The sequence below is a fragment of the Stenella coeruleoalba genome (assembly GCF_951394435.1).
Source record: "Stenella coeruleoalba genome assembly, chromosome: 3".
NCBI lineage: Eukaryota > Metazoa > Chordata > Mammalia > Artiodactyla > Delphinidae > Stenella > Stenella coeruleoalba.
The window spans coordinates 124799270-124825984 of record NC_137148.1 but is presented as its reverse complement, the minus strand read 5'-3'; the positions used below and the strand labels follow the sequence as shown (position 1 = coordinate 124825984).

General features: G+C 43.2%; 1 protein-coding gene across 14 annotated transcripts in view; it reads left to right on the top strand.

Annotated features, from left to right (window-relative positions):
- SH3TC2 (SH3 domain and tetratricopeptide repeats 2) overlaps positions 1-26715 on the top strand; it is a 163223-nt gene that overhangs the window by 8002 nt on the left and 128506 nt on the right. For 10 of the 14 annotated variants that reach the window (XR_013827548.1, XM_079916507.1, XM_079916512.1 and 7 more), the window contains exons 2-8: positions 9336-9434; positions 12903-13030; positions 16213-16318; positions 17965-18108; positions 19142-19364; positions 20142-20215; positions 22491-22686. Coding sequence is in view for 13 of the 14 variants with exons in the window: in XM_079916507.1 (XP_079772633.1) it covers positions 9336-9434; positions 12903-13030; positions 16213-16318; positions 17965-18108; positions 19142-19364; positions 20142-20215; positions 22491-22686 (970 nt within the window). In the remaining variant the exon portion in view is untranslated. Of the gene's footprint in view, positions 1-9335; positions 9435-12902; positions 13031-16212; positions 16319-17964; positions 18109-19141; positions 19365-20141; positions 20216-22490; positions 22687-26715 lie in introns of those variants that run through there. The other 4 variants (XM_079916513.1, XM_079916518.1, XM_079916515.1 and 1 more) reach the window with 2 other exon arrangements.

Below are 26715 nucleotides of genomic sequence, written 5' to 3'. Positions count from 1 at the left end.
TTCTTTTTCTTTTGTTCCTTTCTCTTGTGATTTGATGACTATCTTTAGTGCTATGTTTGTGTTTGTATCTCTTTTTTGTTTGTGTATCTACTGTAGATTTTTGGTTTATGGTTACCATGAGGCATTTATACACACACACACACACACACACACACACATAACTTTTGTACTGTGTATTCTTTACTTATTGTGGCTACAGATGATTTTACTACTTTTTTCTTTTAACCTTCCTACTAGCTTTATATGTAGTTGAGTTACTACTTTTACTGCATGTTTGCCTTTACTAATGAGCTTTTTTCTTTCGTAATTTTCATGTTTCTAGTTGTGGCCTTTTCTTGTTTGCTTGGAGAAGTCCCTTTAAAATTTCTTGTAAAGCTTGGTGGTACTGAACTCTTTTAGCTTTTGTCTGTAAAACTTTTGATCTCTCCATCAAATCTGAATGAAAGCCTTTCCAGGTTGAGTATTCTTGGTTGCAGGTTTTTCCTTTTCATCACTTTAAATGTATTGCCAGTCCCTTCTGACCTGCAGAGTTTCTGCTGAAAAGTCAGTTGATAGTCTTATGGGACTTTCCTTATACGTAATTTGTTGTTTTTCTCTTGCCCTTTTAATATATTCTCCCTTTATCTGTAATTTCCAACATTTTAATTACAATGTGTCTTCGTGTGGTTCTCTTTGGGTTGATTCTGTTTGGGACTCTCTGTGATTCCTGGACCTAGATGTCTGTTTGCTTTCCCAGGTTAAAAAGGTTTCAGCTATTATGTTCCCTGCTCCCTTCTCTCTCTCTCTTCTCCTTCTGGGACCCCTTTAACGTGAATGTTAGTATGCTTGATGTTGTCCTAGAGGTCTCTTAAACTGTCTTCATTAATTTTCATTCCTTTTTCTTTTTGTTTTCAGCTTGAGTGATTTCCACTACTCTGCCTTCCAGCTCACTGATCTCTTCCTCTGTGTCATATAATCCACTGTTGATTCCTTCTAGTGTATTTTTTTATATCAGTTATTGTATTCTTCATCTCTGTTTGGTTCTTTATATTTTCTAACTCTTCGTTAAAAACTTCTAACTTCTCACTCTGTTCATCCAATTTTCTCCTGAGTTCTTGAACATCTTTATGATCCTTACCTTGAACACTTTATTAGTAGATTGCTTATCTCCACTTCACTTAGTTCTTCTTCTGGAGTTTTATCTTGTTCCTTCATTTGGAATATATTCTTCTGTTGCCTCATTTTGCCTAATTTGTTTTTTTTTTTAATTCTATGCAGGGCTTCCCTGGTGGCGCAGTGGTTGAGAGTCCACCTGCTGATGCAGGGGACATGGGTTCGTGCTCTGGTCTGGAAAGATCCCACATGCCGCGGAGTGGCTGGGCTTGTGAGCCATGGCCACTGAGCCTGTGCGTCCGGAGCCTGTGCGAGAGGCCACAACAGTGAAAGGCCCACATACCGCAAAAAAAAAAAAAAAAAAAAAAAAAATTCTGTGCATTTGATAGGTTAACGACATTTCCCAACCTTGGAGTAGTGGCCTTCTGTAGGAGATGTCCTATGTGTCCCAGCAGTGCACTCCTCTCTGGTCACCAGAGCTATATGATCTAGGGGTGCCCCCTATGTGGGTTGCATGGGTCCTTCTGTTGTGGCAGGCTGACTACTGGGGTAGTCTGGTAGGTATGGCCGGCCCCCAGTCTGGTTGGTTGCCAGGTCACTGGTAGGTATGGCTGGGTAATCTGAGGCAGCTGGCTGTGGAGCCCCAGCACCGCTGGGGCTAGTGCTGGGGCTAGTGCTAGTGGGTGGAGCTGGGTTCTGAGTGGGTGATTGCAGGGTCAGGGGTCCTGGATCTATTGTTAGCCTGCTGTTGAGCATGGTTGGTTCCTTACATTGCTGACTGCAGGATCTGGGGTGTCCCTAAGCTAGTGTTGGCCTACTGGTGAGAAGTGCTCAGTCCTCTGATGGCTGGCTGAGGGGGCCAAGGTGTTTCAGAGCAGGTGTCAGCCTGCTAGATGGTGGGGCCATGGCCTGGAGGGTCCCAGTGCTGGTGTTGACCTTCTGGTGGATGAGGCCAGATCCCAGGGCAGCTGTCTGTGGGGCCCAAGTTGTCCCAGAGCTGATGCTGGCCTGCTGATGGGCAAGGCTGGGTCCCATGGGGTCCTGGGCCTGGTGCTGACCTGCTAGTGGGTGGGCTGGGTCCTGACATGGCAGGCTGCAGGGCTATAGTGGTGCTGTGGTTGATGTCTGCCAGGTGGTGGGTATGGTCAGAGCCCAGGGGATCCCAGGGCTGGTACTTGCCCATGGGTTGGTAAGGCTGGGTCCTGGGGCTAGTGCTGGACCACTGGTGGGCAGAGCTGGGTCCTAGGGTCTCTGGCTGCAGGGCCTGGCGATCCTGTAGCTGGAGTCAGCCCTGTGGTAGACAGGGCCAGGTCCTGGGGTGGCTATGAGCTCAGGGGGTCTTAAGGCAGCCAGCCTGCCAGTGGGTGGGGCTGTGTCCTTGCCTGGCCTGTTGCATGGCCTGAGACATCACAGTATTGGTACTGACAGGCTGCTGGTGGGGCCAGGTCCAGCACTAATAAGCTAGAGGGAAATTCCAAAATGGTGCTTGCCAGTACCAGGGTCCTCATGACAGAACAAGATTCCAAAAATGTCTGTCCCCATTGTCCATGTCCCCATGGTGAGTTCCAGTTGCCTCCTACCTCTCCAGGAGGCTCTCCAAGATAATCAGGTAGGTCTGACTCAGGCTCCTTTCAAGCGGTAGCCTCTTTCCTGGGTCCCAGAGAATGTGAGATTTTGTGTGTGCCCTTTAAGAGTGAGCCTCTATTTCCTTCAGCCCTCTGGGACTCCTGAAAATAAGCCCCACTGGCCTTCAAAGCCAAATGTTCTGGGCGTTTGCTTTCTGGTGCAGGACCCCTGGGCTGGGGAGTCCAGTGTGAGCTTGGACCCCTTACTCCTTGGGGAGAACCTCTGCAATTGTAATTATCCTCCTGTTTGTGGGTTGCCCACCTTGGGGTATGGAACTTGACGAGACCATGCCTCTGCTCCTCCTACCTGTCTTACTGTGTCTTGTTTCTTCTTTATATCTTTAGTTGTAGATTTTTTTGCTAGTCTTCTGGTCTTTCTCATCAGTAGCTGCTCTGGAAATAGTTGTAATTTTGGTGTGCCTATGAGAGGAGGTGAGCTCAGGGTCTTCCTACTCAACCATCTTGGCCACTCCCTGATATGATAGTTTCTTGTTGTGGTCTCTGGTTCTTTTTCAAGGCCCAGCTCAAGTCTTCAAATCTTTCATGCTGAAATATAATTCCATGTTTAAAAGAGCTCTGTAAACTGTAAATCCCTGTGCAACTATTAACTGTTCTTCACATTATAGAGCTCCCTCTGATTTTCCAGATTCTTTACTGTTTCTCAACAAGCTGTCTTCTGGCTCATGGGTCCCAAAACAGTTGGTGAATTAGCTCTTTTTACTCCAGAGATTCTCACACTATAGAGAACATCAGAAATCCTCAAAGTGCTAGGTAAAAATACATGTCTCCAGATTCTACCCCTAGATATTTTCAGGGGAGTAAGTGAGAAGGCTCCAGGAATATTTTAAAATTCATCTTTTTATTGAAATTTATCATTCATACAGAATTGTACATGAAATTATATGTACACAGCTTGTGAATTTTTACAAGGTGAATATATCCAACTATGCTGCTTCCTGTGGCTGTAATTCATTACTTCTCATTGGTATATTGTATTTAATTGTGTATGTCATCATTTACTTATCCATTGTAGTGTAGATGGACATTTGAGTCATTGTCAGGTTTGGGCTGTTATGAATTACTACTGCTCTGAGTATTTTAGTAGATATATTCTTGTGACGATATGTATGTATTATTTGGGATAATAGTGGAGCGGAACTGCTGAATCTTAAGCATATGTACCTACGCATATGTTCAGCTTGAAGTGATACTGTCAAACAGTTTTCCAAAGTGAAAATTTTCAAAATTTATTCTCACACTTGCAGTATATGAGAGTTCTGGTTGCTGTGTATCCTTACAAACACTTGGCTTTACCAGTTTTTTTCATTTTTGCCAATCTGTGTAGAGATGTTCCACTGTGGTTTTAATTTTCATTTCCCTGATGAACTTGAGAAAATTTTCATAAATCTACTAGCTGTTTGGATATTATCTTTGGTGAAATGCCTATTCAAGGCTTTTGCCCATTTTTCTAGTGGGTTACCCATCTAGTTCTTAAATATTTTTAGCATTCTTTATATATTCTGGATTTAAATTCTTTGATGAATACACATATTGTCTACAGTTTCTTCTATTCTGTCACTTTTATCGCTCTCTTAATTCCATCTTTTGACTAACAGAAGTTTTTCCTTTTAATGTACAGTAAGTCCCCTACATACGAATGAGTTCTGCCTTGAGAGCGAGTTCATAAGTGTAATTTGTTCGTAAGTCCAACAAAGTTAGCCTAGGTACCCAACTAACACAATCAGCTATATAGTACTGTACTGCTATAGGTTAATAATACTTTTCACAAAAATAATACATAAAAAACAAACACAAAAAATAAAGAAACCATTTTTAATCTTACAGTACAGTACCTTGAAAAGTACAGTAGTACAGTACAACAGCTGGCATACAGGGGCTGGCATCGAGTGAACAGGCAAGAAGAGTTACTGACTGGAGGAGAGGGAGGAGGTGGGAGATGGTAGAGCTGAAGGATCATCATCAATAGGAGACGGAGGGCAAGCTGCAATTTTACTCACACCTGACGTTGATGGCACAGCTTCTGGTTCCTTGCTGGGTTCAATCCTATCTACCCTCTTGAAAAAATGACCCAGTGATGTCTGGGTAGTAGCTCTTCCTTTCTCATCCTAGATAACACGGTACCACTGGATTGCATTCTAAACAGCTGCTGCAACCTTCGTGTACTGTTCTACGTTCGGGTCCTGTGCCTCAAAAACTAACAGTGCCTCCTCAAATAAAGAAAAGCCCCTTGCCATTTCCTGCATTGTGAAACTCTTTGGTTCTTCAGTTACTTCTTCTTCCTCTTGTCTCTCTTCGTACTTTCTCTGGGCACGTTCGTATCTTTGAAAGTTCACAACTTGAAGGTTCATATGTAGGGCACTTACCGTATTCCAATCTATCCATTATTTCTTTTGTGGGTAGTACTTTTTCCATTCTGTTTAGGAAATTGCTGGCTACCCCAAGTCATGCAGATACTCTTCTAACTTTTACTCCAAATTTTTTTGGTACAGGTATCTTTTAAAAAACAAGCAACTAAATAATTCTGATGCAGACTATCCACAAATCACATTCTGCAAAACTGCGATTTTCTGCTCTAAACCTCATGTGTCCTTTAAGAGCTGCGCGCCCTACCCTCTCCCCCAAACCAGGGTCACCATCATGAACTTCCTTCTTCAAGGTAGGCTCATGCCACAGGCCCTCATGGTCCTCAGGCCATTGTCTCTTCTCATGGAGCCTTACAACAGGGACAGACTCACAAAGTTTGCCAGGGCTGGGTATAAATACGTGAGCTGTCAGTTTGGGGACCGTGATAGCCAGAGGACAAATGCCCCATAGTGGTGGCAGTGACTGCTCAGTCCCAGCTGACTGTTGCCAGATAATCATGAGGGTCCCAGACCATAGTTCTTCCAGTTTTCAAAGCAAAGCCAAGCATCTGGGTTATGTAAAACATCCTGATTTCTAAATGATGTAGAGCAATTTAAACCTTAAAAATTCACTGTGCAGTAGCAGAAACTAACGCACCATTGTAAAGCAATTATACTCCAATAAAGATGTTTAAAAAAAACCAAAAAACCCCCCAATAGCTTGTTAAAATAATTCTTAAATTCCTTTAGCCTCTCCCAATATTTTAGTTACTTGTCCTCAGTTGCTTGTGTTTGCTCAACTTAGTATAAAATCCTTTAGGTTATTCCCCTTCTTTAGATCTTCATTTCCTCATGTGGACTTTCACATTATATAAAACGTACATTAAATATCTATGTTTTTCTCCAGTTTAAAAAAAAATTCACTGTGTGGGGGGAAAAAAGAAAAGAAAAAAGAAAAATGTGGGTTTTCTGTGGCCTGTGGCCTCTGGTATACCAGTTTTCAAACTCTGTCCTAGTGTAAGGAAGCAGGCTGCCACTCCAAGTGTGATCCTGGGACCAGTGGGATGGTCACCTGGGAGCACATTAGAAATGAAGAACCTCAGGCTTCCATCTACTGAGGCAGAATCTGCAATTTATCAATAGCCCCAGGTGATTCATACATTCATTAAAGTGTGAAAACTTTACGTAGATGTATGGTTTTTTATTTTTAATTTTTGAATTTTATTTTTTTATACAGCAGGTTCTGATTAGTCATCCATTGTATACACATCAGTGTATACATGTCAATCCCAATCTCCCAATTCATCCCACCAGATGTATGGTTCTTAATACTGGCTTAAATCAGAATCATTTGGGGAACTTAAGAAAAATACCTGTATCGATCGATGCTAGATGATGTCTAGCTCTTCTCAGCCGGGCCCAAGTCGCGACTGACGAGGGACGGACGTTCATGGCGACCAGGACCGCTCTTCTCGTTCGGCCCCGGCCCCTTGCCTCTCCTCCCTGCCTGCTGGTGGTGTGTGTAAGGCAGAGGTGAGGAATCCCCGCTGGACTTGGTCTCCCGCCCCCTGCGTCACGGCGGTCGCCGGGCCGACCGGGTTCGCTCACGCAGCCGACACTGCAGCCTCGCCTTCTCGGAGAGTCTCGCGAGGCGTCCCACAGTTCACCACGCGCCCCCCGTCGATACGTGAGCGTCCCACCTACTCCCTGCGGTGCCGCTGGCTGGCTCCAGGCGTCCCTCAGGTGGCGTCGCTTCCTGTTCTCAGCGAGCCCCTCGGGTCCCCCCAGTAGTGGTGAGTCTGGTGAGCAGCTCTCTTGGGGAGTCCAGGTGATAAGGAAGGCACGCCGGTGTCCCTCGTAGGGGCAGGTGCCTTGTGGGGGTCGTCCTCATATGTGCAGGGGGACTGACTTGGCCGTGTGTTCCCCCTTCGCCGCCGAGGTTGTACGCGGGAGTGTGAGCTATCGTGACCGGCTGGGTGATGTGAAGGGGGGCTCAGGCAAGCTCCCTGGTTAGGCAAACGCAGGAGCCCGAGGCTTCGCAGGCGTTGCCTGCCCCTGACCATGAATGCTTATGTTGACCCCATGCTTACCCAACCGCAGACCGCCCCCCACCCCAGCCGAGAACTGGCATCTCCCGAAGTGCGTCCGTGGGCCTGATGGGGAGACGATGGGTGGGGGACTGGGGGACGACGCGCCCTGGGTGGGAAAGCCTTCTCTAGCGATCTGAGCGGGAGCGTTGGGGCGCCGTACCTCCTTGCCGCCGCCCCTCCAAAGCTCACAGTAGCCCCTGCAGCGTGTGTGGGCAGAACCCCTCGCCTTCCGGTGAGTGGTGGGCTGGCCCCGCCGTGAGGCCACGTGCCGCTTTTCAGGGGAGGGGGGAGAAAAAAAGAAAAATACCTATGACTGGGCAGCACTATGAATGATGTAAATCAGCATTTCTGGAGATGAGGCCTAGGCACTGATATTTTTAAGAAGCAACCTGGGGGATTTGAATAGGCAGCCAGGGTTGAGAAGCGCTAATTTAGATCAAGCCCTCACTTATGACTGGGAAATGTGAAATCTCAGAAAATGAATGGATGAAATATCTTGACCAATGTTACCTACCTAATGTATCAGAGAATCTGATTTGTGCAAACTCATATCTCATGATTCCCAAGCCAGAGCCTTTTTGCTATAGTTACTTCTGGTTCCTGGAGGCAGAACGACAAAATGATCCTGCTAGACTATGGCTCATTACTGCCAGCTTTCTAGCTAAGCTGCCTAACTTTCGGCACTGACCCCTAACAAGATTTGCTAGATGAAGAGCTGTGACCGAATGGGCCTGTCTTTCAGCCCACTCAAGCCAAAATCCATTTCATTCCCTGTTCAGTACCCAAAAAAGGGCTAACTGTTCCTGCTATGAAGACATGGAAGATCCTCAGCTCGGGTCTCAAAGTCCCACTGTATAGGCACAGAAGAAGGCAAAGCCTTCTGGCAGCAATTTGAGGATTTGGGTTCAGCATTAACCAGCAGGGATTGGATGGAGCGCGATTACTTCATCTCTTATCACTCTTGGGCTGCATCAACAGAAACACAGGTCCAGAATGCAAACGTGGTAGATCTGCTTGAGTTTGATCCACCAACATTTTACAGTTGAAGAAGCTGGATGGATTAGATGAATGACTGACAAATGGTGGTTGAGCCAAGATTCCTAATCCCTATTTCCAGTATCAGGTAATGCCTATAATCTTCTGACCCCATGGTGGAGTCCTTGAGCAGTGTCATGTTCAAAAGAACAGAGTAACCAACAGTAATGTGTTAAGGACTTGAGTTCTCTTGTTGTATTTTGAGGATACCATGAAGGAGGCCCACATCACATATCAATACTTGTGAATTTCCCTTTTTTTTTTTTTTTTTTTTGTGGTACGTGGGCCTCTCACTGTTGTGGCCTCTCCCGTTGCAGAGCACAGGCTCCGGACGCGCAGGCTCAGTGGCCATGGCTCACGGGCCCAGCCGCTCCGCGGCATGTGGGATCTTCCCGGACCAGGGCACGAACCCGTGTCCCCTGAATCGGCAGGCGGACTCTCAACCACTGCGCCACCAGGGAAGCCCTGAAATTCCCTTTTATTTATTTTTACCTGCTGCCTTGTGCTTTATAGTTGTACTCTTCTTCTCTTTTCAACCCCATGCCATCAAAATAGCCTCCTTCTTAACCTTAGTCTATGCTATGATTTTCTTTCCTCTCCTTTTCACTCCAATTTTACAGCTGCAAAGGCAGGAACACTTTATAGAGCTGGGGAGGAAAAAAGTCCCATACAGGACTCTGTATAGTGGGCAGACAGAAGGGCAGTCTGGGGACAATCATACATTTCAGGGCCATTACAGCCATGCCCCAGCCACCTCCCTTATGATGCTATTCTCACTTGCTCTGCTCCAGCATTTGCGTTATCCACCTTGCTGTAGTCAGATCTATAATGACCTTGTAGGCTCAGCACATATTGAACACATTCAGTATACTAGGCCATGGGATTCTCAGTCTGACCTGTAGGTGGGAAATTTTTTTTTTTAATAAAGTGGGGACACCCAGGCTGCTATAGGATTGAGATAGTATGCTTTAGTTGAATACTAAATAATTATTAGGCGATGGTGGTAACAATTAGAGTTCTTCTAGGCCACCAGCCCTGGAGAAAAAAATGATCACTTGATAAAAACTTGCAATCCTTGCTTATAGCTTTCTTATACTCTCGCAAATGATCTTTCATTTGATCTCCTCCAGGTAAAGAAACTTCTTCCAAGGATCCAACCATATCCACTGAGATTATATCCTCATCTGAAAACAAGGAAAAATGTTTCCTGCCACAGAATATGACTCCAGGTATCTAAACCCCAAAGACAAAACCTAGTTAAAAAATATTTTCCATGTAGAATATTACAGTAATCCCGTTATCAGTCCCATCTGCAAACTCCCTCCCTCTGATCCTTTCTAGGCACCACCATCAAATACATCTTTGTAAGCATGACCTTGACTATGATATTCACTTGCTCACAAATCTTCCAGTGCTCTCCATTGCCTGTAAGATTAAGCTAAGCCATCTCAAGCTAACACTCAGAGTTCTTCACAATCTGGCACATATTAGGAGCTCCATACATATTTGCTATATTAAATAAAGTATATCATCAAATAGATTTTAAGGTGCTGAAGGGCAGGGGTAATTTTTTGAATAATTAAGTATTCTACATAGTACCTAACAGAGTTTTTTGTACATAATTGGTGCTCAGGAAATGTTTGGTAAATAAATACATGAATAATTGAATAGGTCCATGGGGGTCATGTTTGTATTCTGTATACTACCAAAACAGAGTTTTGGTAGTATACAGAATACAAACAGAGTTGGTTATACAGAATTGGTTAAATAAATAAGTGAATAAAGGGTTGAGTATGTGGGGTGAGATTGGCTGAGCAGAAGGATGTCTGTCTGAATCTTTCAGAAGGAGAAAAAGATTTTGAAATTAAAGTGGAAAAAATCTTTTTCTCAGGACATATCTTTCACAGTGTTCCCCTTAAGAGACTTCAGTGAAGCTGGCAAAGAGAGAACCATCCTCAGAGAGAGAGGGCTGAACCTTGTACTGGAAACTCTGAGGATAAACCTGTAGAAGATACAGTTTCTGTTATCCAGTAACAGGGACCACTTTTGAGGGCAAATCACATGCCAAGCATGTGCTAAGTCATCCCTGCATCTACTTCTCAGCCTCACATGCTCACCTCTAGAAGGTGGCACCACACTCTGCATTTCAAAGGTGGCAAACAGGGACTCAGAGAGGGAGGTGACTTCCCCAGTGCTGCACAGTTAATACGTTATGGGAAAGGCATTCAATCCCTGGTCCTTGTTTGTAACCAGGGTGTTCCGTTGCCTCCCAAACATGTACTTTTATCCAGCATACAAAATCGAGATTTGTGAAAAAAGATTTGCATTATGAATGTTTTGAAGGATATACTCTATGTAAACAGTGTAATGTCATGCCATATTCTTTCTTTTCCCAATTTCAAATTCTGTCAGACTTCTTGGTTGACAATAAGAAAAACCTTGCCCTCTGTTTTTTGGTGTTGCATCAGTCTGCTTATCTGTCTGTCAGCTTGGGCCATCCCTGAAAAAGCTGAATCACCCACCATCTGTTGTCTCATGAACACAGTGGAGTCAGCATTTTGTCTTATCAGTGTATGAAGGCAAGTGAACAAAGGGTACATGTAGGTGAAACTTAACCACCTGAACCTGAACTTGTCCGTCTTTCAGCATTTTCTGCCATGATGCTGTTTCCAGGAAGGTCATAGGGTGAGAAGGGGAGACTCAGCTCCAACTGCCACCCTCTTCTTTATGAGGAAGAGTCCCAGACAGAATCAGTCAGATACATTATCATGACTAAACCACCGGTTTTCAGAACTATTAAAAAAATGACAAAATGCACTTCACACTAAGACTAGAGTGAACTTGATTTATTCCCCTATCCAAAGAGGGCACTGTAGGATCCCACAGTGGCACAGAGATGCTGCTCTGAGTATCAGCTCTCATTGGTTGAGATCCACAAGCAGTTTGCTTATTTAAATCCAGGTCTTTTAAGTTCTATAACCATGGATTCAAGTACATGGCAAGGAGGGTCACATTGAAGGGGCCGTCACTTATCAGGAGCTTTTCCCAGGAAGATTCTGGAGGGGAGTTTAGATCAGGCTTTGAAAGGACAGGAGGTTTGGTGAACAGAAATCACAGAATCAATTAGTGTCAAGGTTAATTACATTGTAACAAGTTGGGGGCTGCGAGCAGTAACTGCTGGAGCACTGGGGTGGGGGGTTGCAAGGGGCAAAAGCTAATGCTCATGTGTGTATTGAACATTTAGTATGCACCCAGCACTGAACAAAATGCTTTATGCACATAATCTCATTTAGTAAACCTCTTAAAAACCCTGTGGAATAGTACTCTAAAAGCCATCTTATTAATTAGAAAAGTCAAGCATAGAGAGGTAATTAACTGCTGAGGGTGGTGCAGTTAACAAAGGCAGAGCCGAGCCTCGAGTCCACGCCGAGTCCACGTCTGTGTGACTCCTCCTCCCTGGGCTTTACCTCCTCCTAGAGATCAGTGGTCAGTGAGGCTACCAGACAGTCGTTGGACCTGGACTGCGGCAGATGGAGGGCTTGCGTGAGATTAGAACACAAGCCAGGGAGGAACGGAATGGAACAAACATCCACCCAAAGCTCTCACCGATGTCAGGTCAGCTGGGCATGTCATATCAGAGCTGGCCTGCAGCCACAGCATTTCCACGACTTCTTGGTTAGAGACAGGAAGACAGAAATGCAGGCTGCCTGTGTTCTCAGGCCAGCATGACAGGGGCCGTCTGTAATGTGCTCAGGAATTTGCAAAAGCCCTGGCAGGTTAGGGCTAGAAGACAGACCTCTGTGCCTATCTAGTTGCTGCCTTGAAGGTTCATTGTGTTTGATAATTATTAATGCGATTGGTACGTATTGTCTGAAGAAGACACATGGCAAAGTGCAGTTATAAGATGAACCTCCTCAGTGTGGCCTTTCCCAGCAACACTATCCACTCTCCAACAGCTCCATCACTCTGTCTCTTTACCCTATTAACATTTTTTTTTATTCATAGCACTTTTCTCCATCTGAAATTACTGTGTTCATGGAATTGGTTACTTGCCAAGAATACAAGCTCCATGAGAACCGGACCTTGTCTGTTTTGTTTCCTGCTGCATCTCAGCGCCTAAAACAGCCTCTGTTCACAGTATTGAATGAATGTGCATTTTGAAGATATTAAAGATAGACTTTAATATATTAGCTATTTACCCTGACGAACAACAAATGCATAATCAGAAAGAAGCAGGTTAGAGGAAATGCATGTGTATATGTATAATGCATGTAGTATTAATATCTATTACATATGATAAATTTGACATATAAATATACTTCCATAAATATGGATAAATTAGTATTCTTTGGAAACTTTCACAAATCATCCACAGGAGGAAATACATGTTCTAGCTGGTTCTGCGTGGCACTGTTCCCTCAGTGCCAGGCAGAGCAGGAATATACTCTGTACAAACAGAAATAACCAACCCAACTGCAGCAACTCCTGTGATTCCAGAACATTCTGTGCTTCAGCATATTTTCTTCTGGGGGAGGAAAGTTTAAAGAATGTGCTCAGAGAATTGTTAAGATCACTTGTAATCTCTGATGAGAACATCAGTTTAGGGGTTGGGTGTGGGAAACATTGGGGGTTATCTAATTCTTTCTTCCCTGTTTCTGCATTTCCATCCTGATCTTTCTCACTCTGTTCTCTTTAAGATCTGACGCTCTCCTTCAGTGTGAAGAGCCGCTCCAGGAGGTGTGTAAATGGCCCCTTGCAAGAAGCAGCCAGGAGGCGGCTCTGGGCGCTGGAGAATGAGGACCAGGAGGTTCGTGCATTGTTTAAGGTGAGCTTCGCAGAGCAGTGCAACCTTGTGTCCACCTTGTGTCTACCTTGTGTCTGTCCACAACAGCCTCTCCAACACCTAGGACAGTGCTAGGAAGAAAGTCGGCCCTCAAGAAAACATCTGACTGACTGAATGAACGAAAATGTACACATTCTCTGCTCAGCAGGAATGGGTCAAGCCTTGGAATCAGAGTCAGAGAAGATTTCATTTAAAATCTGCCACTATTAATTTTTTGACCTTCAGCAAGTTACTTAACCTCTGTCGAATGGGAATCGTTATAATACCTACCTCATAAAGTATACTTTTTAAAAAATGTGGTGAATTTGACTTTTTAAAATTGTGATAAAATATACATAACATTTTCAGTTTTAATAATTTTTACTGAACAAGTCAGTGATATTAAATGCATTCACATTATTGTGTAACCATCACCACTGTCCATGCCAGAATTTCTCATCATACCAAACTAAAACACTGTACCCACTAAACAGTAACTCCCCTCTATCCCCTTTCCTCAGCCACTGGTAACCACTGGTAAGTGTACTTTTTTAAGTACCAAAATTGCTAATCAAAAATTAATAGCTGTAAATATTAGAATGAGAGGAGGAAAAGGCAATAAAATAAACCAATTTCTCATCTTTCATAGTAGGTAGATAATATCTTCAAGTGCTAAACCAAGGAAGAAGGGTATGACTAAATTATTTATACTTTAGGAGGTACTTATTAGGAGAACTAAAGTCAGGAATGTTTAAAATTTGCTGCAACTAGAGGTGGGGGAAAGAGAACATTGCTTTACATAATAAATTAGTATGTTCTAGTTATTTTACAGTTTCTGTATGAATTGATACAAATTAAAAAGAGAAACATACTCTATTATTCTGTCATGTAACAAAAAATATAGTGTTTGGTTTGTTGGGAGGAGTAAATGAGATAGTATCTGTAGAGAGCTTGGTGTTGTGCTTGGGTGGTAGGATGTGCTCCAGAAATAGTAGATATGTTATAAATAGCAGAGTCATTTTGTTTTTAAATCTCCAGAATTCAGGAACTTGGAGGCATTAGCTACTAACAGGCACCATAGAGTTTCTTTTAATTTGAGTCGCTTTTGACACAGGCAAGAGCTGGGTTTGGTTGTGCAAACTGGCCTGCTGGGCTGAGTCTTGAGTGGGCAGGCTTGTGGGCCAAAGCTGAGGCCTGGAGTCAGTTGGAGCTGAGATCCAGTTTGGGTGTCACAGCTCCCTTGACTTACCCTGTCTGCACCCTGGCATCCTTGAGTATAAAACAGGGACAATGCCATTTTCTATTAAATGTGAGGTGCCATTTGATTATAAACACACTATTTTAAGAAAGAAAATAAATGCTGCCCATTATTTATGATGCCACACTTCCTTTTCTTTTATTTCAGAAATGGTGAAATGTGATAAAAGTCCATCTTAGAATGGGTTAACTCCTATAATTACACTCTTTCATAGGGTTATTGTAAAAGTTAAATGAGGCATTGCTCATCAAACTCTTGCTGAAGAGCCTGGCATATAGTAAATTCCTTGTAAATCAGTTTTTACTTAGGACCCTCTTCCCTGACTACCAGGATCTATATCCTCCAAGGATCCGGGGCCTCCTGGGACCTGGTATGGGAGAACCCCAGAGTTCTGACTTTGCTGAAGTAGGGGCTTTTCCTTGGATCCTTCTATCCTCTTCTTCTTTCTCCAGGGTTCCCTCACGACAGGGATCCAGGGGTTGATCACTGGTGGTAGGACTGGCCTGGAGGGAGAGGGACATTCTGATCATCACTTGTTATAGTCAAGTCCAGATGCTTGGACAAGCAAAAAAGATTTTAGGGGAAAACCAAGTCTAGGCAGTGATTCAGGCCTTTTCATTCAGGTATTTAAAAAGGGGGTGGGGGGGTGTTACAGGTCTCTTCTTTCTCCGCTTGTGAGTGTGTAAACTGGCACAACCTTTCTGGAAGGTAGTTTGGCTCCTGCATTTTAGGATTGAAAATGTGCATTCCCAATTAACACTTCTTGGAATCACTTGTGTCAAAAAAATCAAGGGTGCATACAAAGATTTAGATATGAGATGTTTATCACAGTACTGTTTAGGATGTTAAAAAATTAAAACAACTCAAATGTCTAGCCATAAGAAAACATTAAGAATTAATTATGTTAATGTGACTACAGCATATGTAACCATTAAAAATAATGTAGATTATTTAATGACATGGGAGATGGTTCACAAAACATTGTTTAGGGACGAACGATTACAAAACAACTTACTAATGTGATTCTATTTATATAAAAATGGTTACATAGAAACTCATGTACAGAAAAAAGATTCAAAGAATACACAAAGTTGTTAACATTGATGATCTCTAGGAGGAGGGATTATGGATACTTTTTATTTTTGTGTGGTTTGGTTTTTCTGTTTGCTAGCTTCGTAAAAATAATTATTAAACATAGATTCACAATCAAATTTGCTTCCAAGGTGCCTTCTGTGATTCATTCTCCACCCTCTCACACATACTTCTTTTTTTTTTTTTAACACAAAAGATAACATTCTCTGCACACAATTCTATACTCTGGTTCCTTTTTGTTTCTGCTGTTGTTTCATTCAGCAGTGAATATTTGGAGCCTGTATCAATACACAAAGAGCGTCTTTATTCTTTTTTATGGATGCATAATATCATAGTATTCCATTGTATGGATGAACCATGATTCATTTTAACCAGTCTCCTATTGATGAACATTTAGGTTATTTCCTTTTTTTTTTTTTTGGTGATGTAAAAAATCTATGCCAAAATTGGTGAAAGTGGTCAAAAGGTACAAACTTCTGGTCATAAGATAAAAAAGTCCTGGGGATGTAACATACAGCATGGTGACTGTAGTTAACAATACTATGTTGTATATTTGAAAGTTGCTAAGAGAATAGATCTTAAAAGTTCTCATCGCAAGAAAAAAAGAATCTGTAATTATGTGATGTGGTGGATGTTAACTGAACTTATTGTGGCCATCATGTCAAAATATATACATATGTTAAATCATTATGTTACACACTAAAAATTAATATGATGTTATATGTCAATTATATCTCAAAAAAAGAAGTTCATACACAGCATGTTGTATATACGTGAGCTTGTTCACAGGACGCTTTTGTCATCCCAGGCTGACTCACTGTTCTTTTTTACTCAGGACCTCTCAGCTAGGTTGGTGTGTATACAGTCCCAGAAGGCCCAGTTCCTCATTACCTTCAAGACCATGGAGGAAATCTGGAAGTTCTCCACCTACCTGAACTTAGGTATGACATGGAGCAGGCAGGTAAAGGAGCACCTGCTTCTCAGTTTAGCCAATTTGCAGAGCTTGACATTAAGGAATTGGTCTGGCTCTGATAATTTAAAGCGGTAGAGTCTAACATGGATGGTTAACCTTTGAAATATCACAAACTGCCTGGAACTAAATCTAAAGCAAATATTGCTCTAAAATGTCACATGCAGCCCTTCTTTGTTTCAGGAAGAGAATATTAGATAATCAGTTAAAACTGGCAAACAGTTTTTGATCATCTACTAGATTCAAAGTAGAGCTAGATTAGAAATTAATGGTTAAAAAAAAAAAAAAAAAAGAGAAAACAGTCTCTAGTAGGATCTAAGTATCTGTTCAAAAGTTCCAGATCCTTGTTCCATGTTTTTGGAAAAGTCAAAGAAAGATATGGGGGACTTATCTGCTAAAGGGGCCTCAGGTTGCAGGGTTTTCTAGAAGGTAAAGAAGGATACTGGGGCACAGCACCAGTACCGATGTGGTGGGAAATAGTTTACCTGCCCTCTCCATGGAGAACAACTCATGATAGGAAAGTTACAATTGCAAAGCAAAACCAAGCAAGGCAAGAGGAAGCCATTTGAATTGATGCGTGTTTTACTTCTCTTACAAAATGCTGGGCTCCATGCAGACTTACACAGGAAGCGATTTTGTGTAGGGGTGGAGGGTCAAGATGGCTCTTGGCTAGAAGGTATAAGTTCTCCTCTTGTAGTCATGGTGATTTTTCTGCTCTCCATTCAACACATCTCCTTCTGTGACCATTAGAGATCCTTGTTATTCAAAGTGTGCTCCATGGACCAGCAGCATCAGCATCACTTGGGACTTGTTAGAAACGTGGAATCCTAGGCTGCAACCCAGACCTACTGAACCAGCATTTGTATTTTAATAAGGTCCCTAGGTGATTTGTGTGCACATGAAAGTATGTGAAGCACCATTATAGAAGATACACAGGGCCTAAATCAGCACAACGGAGAGTGGAAAGAGACAGGTTCTGCATCTTAAGAAAGTGAGGATGTCTAGAAAGAAGCAAAATTTTCATACAAGTAATTTAAATTTATAGGAATGTGTAAAATACTATCCATAATTGTTACAGTTTTACAGTTTGCACAGTTTTTAGTCTGGTTTTAACAAGTGAGATCTTACTGGGCATGGGGTGGGGGGCAGGGTCAGAGGGATGTTGAAGTAAATCCTGACTCATTTGTGGGCCATGGAGAACCTCCCCAGCCACTGCATCATCAGGGGTACAAGAATTCGAATTTGGTCGGGAGAACTTTAAGGGGGAACCAGGAACTCCCAGTGTCAACATTGTAATCTTGGAGATTCCTCCCTGGATGTATTATAAAAAAGTAACTTGGTCTGATAATCTTATTATGCATTTATGGAAACCCATAATATGTTGAAAATAAATATCATTTAAAAATGATTTGTACTTCCCAACAGATGCTGAGAAGAATCAATTCATTTTAGAAATTTTCTAGCTACCCCTCTTATGCTCTTCTAATTCCAGTTAAGTGGAGTCAGATTAGGTATGGAGGTCTGGGGGAGAAATTCAGGAGGGAAATTGCTCACCCTAATGATCAGCTAATGGCAGAAATCATGCCCTTGAGGAATCATGTTGGTTTGACTTCTTAGGCTACGTATCCATGTGTCTGGAGCATCTCCTCTTTGATCACAAGTACTGGCTTAACTGCCGACTGGTGGAGGATACAGAGATCCACGTGTCAGTAGATGATAAACACCTGGAAACAATATACCTGGGACTTCTGATCCAGGAAGGTGAGCATGGTATAGGGGTGGGGATGGGGGTCTTATCTGGATATATGTTATCAGAGTCCTTGAAATAATTAGGATACAAAGGGAGGCAAAAACCATTCAAACATGAAAATATTCACAAATGAACCCACCTGTTACAATATTACTTCAACCATCTCTCTCAGTTTAACATCAATATCACAAGAACAGCTGTGTAGGACAGTCTCACTGATTGTCTGATGTTAGAACCACCCAGGAATTTTAAGAAGATGCCCGTATCAGGGCTCAGCTGGGGCCAGTTAATCTCTAGCGATGGGGATCAGGCTTTGGTATTTTTTGAAAGTTGCCCAGGTTATTGTAATATGCATCCAAGATTGAGAACCACTATTCCAAACATGTGATATAATTTGATTGTAAAATAAAATTGCAGATCTTGCAAAACCTTCATGATTTCATGAGATCGAGGAAAGTGATATTGGGAAACTGTTTGGAGCACCCACCAGTCTGTTTACAAGGAAGGATCCAATCAAGGCTGCAGCCAACCGGTTAATGACTGATGACATCATAGACACAGTGAAAGAGCCATATTTGCATAGAATATTTTGCATAATGATTCCCTTTCTGATTGTTTTGCATGAATCATATATGAAGGAAAAACTTTCATACTGTATGACTGTGAAATTTAGTTGGAGAAATTATATTCACCCAAATCAACTTAATTTATTCTTTTTTGGTCCTAAGATTAACATGAGGTTGCAATTATAACTGAAGTTCTGTTAAATATATTTTCATGAACTCGTTTCATTTTTTTCTCAAGGTGAAGTCCCAATTAAACCTCATTCTTGAGAATTATTTGGAGTTTTTGGTGTCTATTTTAAGTGAATTCCCTCTCAGTGGCTTTTTTCCCTGGTACCAGTTTTCCTGGGGTCACAAAGGCCTCTTGTAGTACCTCCCCCTGGACTGTGTACTTTACTTTCAGAAAGAAAAGTATCTGGGCTCTGATGGAAATATACATAGTGGGATACTCCATTTTCACTTCCTGCTACTCCTTGGAAAGAGCTTTTCTCATTCTCTGCAGGTCACTTCTTCTGCAGAGCCACGTGCTCCATGGCTCAGCCAGCTGAGAAGGAAGGGGAGTATTTGACACTTTGCAAGAATGAGTTAATCTCGGTGAAGACAGCTGAAGGCGAGTTCGAGTGGGAAGGCGTGTCCTTGGTGACGGGTCAGCGGGGCTTGGTGCCAGTGTCAGCCTTGGAACCCCTGCCTCTCCCTTTCCACCAGTGAGTAGCCACTCACCTCCTGGGAGAGGGTCTCAGAGCGCACTGAGGTCTGCAGAACAGAGTAGGCGCATTTGCAGATGTGGACATCCATGGTGCCAGGGAGGGAACAAACCTGGGGGGCTTTTTATCTTTTGTTATTTTTTTAAGTCAAGATTTGCACAATTAGATGAAATGGAGACAACTCAAAGTTTCAGATGGACATTGTACCAAAGAAGAAATACACTGCCTGGTCTCCAATGCAGTGTTTCTCACTGTGGGGACTGGGGACCATTTGTACCAGAGTTGCCTGGGGATTCTACTGCAAGTTTATACCCTCTGGCCCTCCTCAGACTCTCTTGAGGTTGGATCCAAAAATCTGCATTTTATATAAGCTCCCCTTAAACATCAGGGGATGTTTTTCACACTAAAGTTCCAGAATCCTTGCTGGAAGATGTTGTAAACTCAAACAGAGAGAGTGACAGTAAGCATGATTCCAGGCTGTGGGTTCTGTGTGTGGCAGAGAATCTGACAGTGAGAATGGAATGGGATCCTTTGTTAGATATTTAACTGACAAGCTAATTGCTGAGCCAGAAAACATCCCAGGCCTGCTGAGCTTCTTTATTTTTCACAGTGCTTGATAAAAAGTAAGTTCTCATTAAATGTTTGCCACTATTATAATAAAAGTAACCAAAATTACAAGAATACTTATCATCATCAGCATCATTTTAATGGATTATTCTGCTCACTGTTCAAATTTTTTGAAATCCATGTTTGCAAACCCCATGTTTCCATTGGCAGATGGTTCCTAAAGAATTATCCAGGAAGCTGTGGCCTTTCCAGGAAGAGGGATTGGACAGGCTCCTATCAGATCGGTACGGCTGAGTTGAAGGCAGTATTATTAGGGAGATAATATTGCTCTGCCTCCTCCTTTTATCAGCAGATTTGGAGTCAGTGGATGTGAATTCCTGTCTCACCTCTGCTGCTGACTGAATTTGGGGAACCCAATTATACCATCTGTTCCCATGCGTTTCCTTGCCTGTGAAATGAGAGGTCTCAGATGAGGGCTGTACTGTAGATATAAATACCTCCAGGGACAGGCAGAACATACAGATGCGTGGAGGGCCTGGAGGGAAGATGTTAGGGAATGGTAGGGACCATAGGGATTTAAAGATATGTGGGGGAAAAAAAAAGCCCTGTGTGGGCCAGATGTGGCGTGCAGGCTGCCTGCTTTCAATCTCTAGTCAAAACATTTTCTAATTTCCTTCAGAGTTTTGTGAAGTTAATCTTGAATTAAGGAAGATTAAAAATGCTTGGCACATAGCGGGTGCTCAGTAAATATTTGTTGAATAGATGAAATACACACACACATATATATATATATGTATAAATACATGCATACATTTTATGTAATCTCTATACACATGTGTATGTATGTATGTATATTTATATATACACATACACACATAAATATATACCCATATATGTATAAGTATATTTGTATCTACTGGATAAGGAAATTTAATGTTTTCTATGTATCTAGAATATACATTCCTTTCATCTTCATCCTTGGAGCTGCCTTCTCACACCTAGCACAAAGTGCAAGTTTTAAAGTTCTAAGCCCAAGTACCACTTTAAAAAAAAAGAAACAGAGGGAATTATGAGACCCAGACATTAGATCTAATTAATAATCAACCACAAACAAGACTTTTAGCTATCTGAGGCAGTATGGCCTTGTCGTTAGGAACATGGGTCTGTGAAGTCCTGTTCTGGGTTCCAATTCTAGCCCCACAACTTAAAACCAGTGTGACCTCGGCCAGTTCATGACGTGCTCTCACAATGTCACAACTTCCTCATTAGTAAAATGTTACTGTAAAACCAACTTTAAATGTTGTCATGAGAAACTAAACTAAATGACATCTGTAAATCACTTAGTACAGTTTTCTCACATTCTAAGTGTTTAACACATGGTAGATACTACCAAAGCAGTGGAAACTTCTGATTCTGAAGACAGAGTCAACAGAAACTTGACCAAAAATGTCAGGAAAAAAAAAGAAAAAAAAAAAAAAAAAGAAAAAAAAAGAAAAAAAAAAGAAAAAGAAAAAAAAGAAAAAGAAAAAAAAAATGTCAGGAAAAAAAAAATCCAGTAGCTTTAGCAGGGGAGCTAAAGCAAATATGGAAACTGGGGCATATAAAAACTGCTACCTCAACTAGAGCTGGATTAGTGGAAAGAAGGGTTAACAGCAGTGGAGAGACTTAAGTTCTAGTTCACACACAAACTCCTTGGACAAATCACGTACCCTCTCAGTGCTTCCACCTTCTAATCTATAAAAAGGAGATTCTGATAGTTGCTCTGCTTACCCTTTGGGGCTCCTAGAAAGATCTGAGAAAAGGGACATAAGTGTACTTGGTAAACTGGAGAGTACAATTCTCATAAATATATCATTACTAGATCCTAGCGTGGCAGCTGATCAAGCTAGGTAGTGACCATAGTCAGAAGAGGAGTCTTCCAGAACCCTCTGGGTAACCAGCTGTTTTCTGTTCGCCAGTCATATGAGGCTAACATGTATTGAGGGTTGCCTAGGTACCAGGCATTGTGCACTTTATCTCTTTAACTCTTCCTGATATTTGTAAGAGACAGATATTCTCATTATCCCCATTTTACAGTTGGGGAAACTGAAGGTCATAGTGGCCAAAGGAGCCAGAAGGAAATGGAGAGATCCTACAGTAGTCCTCACCCTGGTCTGTGGATCTGTGCCAATCATGGCAAAGTGTTTACATAATGGCAAATCAGACAAAGTAGGACGATATAGTGAGCTTTACAGTTTGACATAAGCTACCTTTATTCTGTTTTAAGGTATACCTAGTATTCTTAGATTATATTTACTACGTTTGTTAAAATTTCTTTTATAAAACGGTGGTAAAAGTGGATGGGAGTTCCTTTTTTGAATTTCCTAGCTTGGCCAAATGAAAAGCCAGTTACCCTATATCATTCCTGCCAATTTATTTTTCTGAGGGGGGCGGAGAAATTTTACTGGTCCTTAAAGTTCTAAAGTCTGGGAACTCTTCATTTCATATTACACTGGAAGCTAGTGGACGGCTCCGCTGTTCCTGCCTTATTTGGTTGACCTGTGTGCTGTTTTCCCTCAGGTAGAGGAAAATGTAAGGCCTGGAAAGAATATGAGAGGGAAGAAAAGGATGAACTGAATTTCCACCAGGGAGAAAGCATTGAGATCATCGGCTTTGTCATTCCTGGGCTTCAGTGGTTCATTGGGAAGTCAGCGCTCTCAGGAGAAGTGGGCTTTGTCCCCACCAGGAACATAGATCCTGATTCTTATTCCCCAATGTGAGTATGACACACAGACCCTCTGGGATGTGCTGGAGCAGGGCCACCTTACCCTTTGGTCCTGTCCCATTCTGAGCAGGTTTGAAGATGAGCTTCAGGGTTTCCTGGTAACATGAACCCAGAGGAGCACATTCTGACAATCAAGGCGACATGAGGAGTGATAGGAAAGAAAATATGAGCGATCAGGGAAGGAGTCAGTTCAGTTCATTTCAGCAGATGGTCATTGAGGCCTTCCTCTGTGCAAGGAGAGAAGCACAACCCCCCAAACCCAGGGCCTGCTCTTAGCCTTTCCCACCCAATCAAGGGGCCCCATCAGGGGAGTACACACACAGGGACCTACAGACTGCAGCTTAGTGAATGGAGAGTCCCTCCCACATAGGTCTGTCTGCTGAAAGCTTAATGTATGGGAAGTCAGTGTTGGCCAGGATGGCAGAGTGCCTCTTTTACTCTTTCCTGCCTTAAGTATAGAAGGGCTGGTTCTGAGGAGCAGAGCCACCACATGACCAGTCAGCAGCAGGTGGCCAGCCTGCTCCATCCACCCTGTCATGGAGTGCTGGAGTACTGCCCAGTCTCTCTGGTTGGGCACCCTGCATGGGGATAGCAACAGTAGAAAGCCTGGGCCCAGGAAGTACAAGAGGGAACAGAGTTGGTGGCTAACCTTGAGACACTATAGCCCTCCACATGGGGAAAACACGGCCCAAGCAATGCCTAAGGCTCTGAACACTCCGACTGGAACTCCTTCCCTTGTGGAAAGAGCCACTAAGGAGAGTGGACCAAGGGCAGAAGCTTCCTCTAAGCCCTGTCCTTTTTAGGGAGAGGGGAGAGAAAGTCGTTTTCCCTACACAGAAATGTGGGAACCCAGGTACCTCTATAAGAGGAAGATCACTCACTATGCTCCTGGAGAGGTATGGAGAGCAGTGAGAGTTTAGAAGGAGGTAAAGGGTGTCAAGAGAACTTTCCTCAAAAAGGTAACCTGTGAGTTCAGCTTCGCACGGTGTAAGACATTTCAACAGATGTCAATAGGGAAAGGAGGTCACAGGTAGGAAAGTAAGGGGGATGTTGAGGAACGATTCATGTTGTTGGGGGCCGGTCACCAGGAGGGTGCTAGTGTGGCAAAGGCTCAGCGGGGCCATGATAAAGACGGGAAACGCCTATGCCATGGGCCTGTCAGGGCATGAGGAGCCACTGAGTGTATCTGAGCAAGGGTGACATGATGTGACTGGGACTTCTGTCTAGGAAGCCAGCCCTGGCTTTGGCTGAGGTGTGCATGGTCAGGGGAGAGCCTGGAGGCAGAAGACCAATGAGAAAGCTGAGGTTCGGGGCATTTGGGAAGGGGCAAGGGGAATGGAGAGGAGAGGGCACTGCTAGGACCAGTCAACAGACTTTAGAGATTCTGGGAGCTTACAAATACGGAATACCTGTGTTCTGCCCCAGCAGTTCATTCTCATTGGTCTGCGTGGGGCCTGGGCAGCCATGGTTGTAAAAGCTCCCCAGGTGGGGCTCGTGTGCAGCCCAAGTGAGAACTGCTGCTAAAACTACCCCCTTAATTTACTGCAGGAGTAGTTGAGGACCCCCGGAGTGAAACAGCTGAACCATGGCTTGGGTCTGGAATTGCAGATTGCTGATGTTAAATCTAGGGTTCTTTTTCTTTTTTTTTTCTTTTTCTTCTTTTTTAAATTTATTTATTTATTTATTTATTTATTTAGGGCTGTGTTGGGTCTTGGTTTCTGTGCGAGGGCTTTCTCTAGTTGTGGCAAGCGGGGGCCAGTCTTCATCGTGGTGCGTGGGCCTCTCACCATCGCAGCCTCTCTTGTTGCGGAGCACAGGCTCTGGACACGCAGGCTCAGCGGCCATGGCTCACGGGCGCAGCCGCTCCGCGGCACGCGGGATCTTCCCAGACCAGGGCTCGAACCCGTGTCCCCGGCATTAGCAGGCAGACTCCCAACCACTGCACCACCAGGGAAGCCCCTAGGGTTCTTTTTCAAAAACAGAGTCCTGCAGCTGAGGTCCTAGTGAAAGGGAGGAAAAATAAAAAGAACAGAGACTCCATGGGGAAGAACCATTTATAGAGCAGAGGAAGGAAGAATGTATCAGAGGAAGAAAGAAGGACAGCTGAGGGGGAGGAACCAGCCATGTGGGAGGTGGGGGATGCTTAACACTGTGGAAGGCCTTTGAAATTGACCATTGAGAAGTCACTGGCCCTGGGGAGGTCACTGGTCATTGGGCGGCAGCATAGGTCAGTAATAAAGAATTCCAGAGCCAGACTTCCTGGAAGGCATTTGTGGCCACGTGAGCACATCGTGTGTCTCCATTAGCTTACCAGCTGGGTGACTTTGGATATGTTAATTTGTTTCTCTAAGCTTCAGTTTTCTCATCTGTAAAATGCATACAGTGTTAGTATTTGCCCATAAGATTGTCTTGAGTTGAAATGAGCTGATACGTGTAAAACACTTAGAATGGTGCCTGGCACAGTGTGTGTGTGTGTGTGTGTATGATCAATATGCATTAACTCTTATTGCTGTTACTGTTGTGGGTGGTAATCTCTGAGAGGCAGTTTTAACAGGATACTGGGGGCCGGTGTCAGATTTAATCAATTATATTGAACTTCTGTACCTCATATCATGCCTCAAATGACAATAACCCAGTACTACTAAATTAATCTGATCATCACATTTTAGCTGGCTTAGTTGTACAGGATACACTCACCCTGCAGAATATCATCCCCTGTATCCAAGTGGTCAGGAAACCTTCTCCTTACTTGCACAGAGTTGCCTGTTGGCCTCTACCTGGTCACCCGTGGGACCCCATGCACCAGAGATTGCACATTCGGTAGGGAAGGGGAAAGTGGACAGGAGACGGAGGGGTGGGAGAGGGAGAGAAGAGGAGAACTGGCTCATTGCACACTCTAGAAATCACTCTCTAGTTTATAGATACCCCCGAAACACAGCAATTGGAGGAAAACCCCACAAACAACCTGCCAGCAGCAGCCAGGGTGTGGAAGTCCTGGGAACCATCCCTGTGTGCTGTGCTGTCCCTGTGATCACGCCACTGGGTGTCACTCTTAGTCTGTGTTTGTTTAGGCTCAGGTTTCTGAAGATGGTCCAGCATTTGCTGAAATCTCCATCCTCTTCCCCCAGCTTTCCTCCCTGTACTGGTGTATTACTTCCTGAAGTGTTTGTACCCTGTTTGTACATATGTATGCATGTGTGAATGTATATATGTATCCATGCATGTATTCTTTGATTTATTCATTTAACCAAATTGGCAGTGTATTGAGAATGAAATTTCTCAGAAGCTGTTTTCTGAGTCAGATTTAGTCTTTGCCTGTGACACATGGGAAAGGGATCCTGCTTATCCGCGGAAGCAAATTTTTGTGGGTTTCCTTTTTTACAGCCCAGATTTCAACATCAGCTTCCTAATTTCACAGCAACAGCAGCTGGAAAACCCATTCTTAAACCTCAGGCAGGCCTTTTATCCGAATAGACAAAGTGTTTGTATTTGGCCAGAGTGACTTTGAAGACTCTCAGTATCCCTGTGTGGAGCACGTCAGCCTGCCGTATTTCTAGAAGCTCTGCCACACTCCTTCTAAGCCTGTCTCCATGCTGGGAAAGCCCTAATGTAATTTGTCAAGCTTCTTAGACTCTAAGTATCTGGGACTCAGGACATTAGCAGATCAGCCATGAGGCAATGGACACAGAGGCAGAAGACCTCAGCTTCAGTGTCAGCTTTACCACTTTCTAGCTGTGTAATTCTGAGCGTGGCACTGAATTACTTTCTGAATCTTCATCTATAAATATGGATAAAAATACCTACATCATAGGATTATTATGAAGAGTAAATGAAATAGTAAATTCAGGAATGCTTTGTAAAATTCAAGTGTTCTACAGAAATTTGGGATCATATTCTTTTTATCTCAAATGAGTTTAGATGTAGAATTCAATTACATGCTCTTTTGAGGATGGAAGCTCTTAGAGTGCTGGGGAGAATCTGGAGGTCAAGCCAGAGAGATGGGGGTTCAGTAAGTATGTC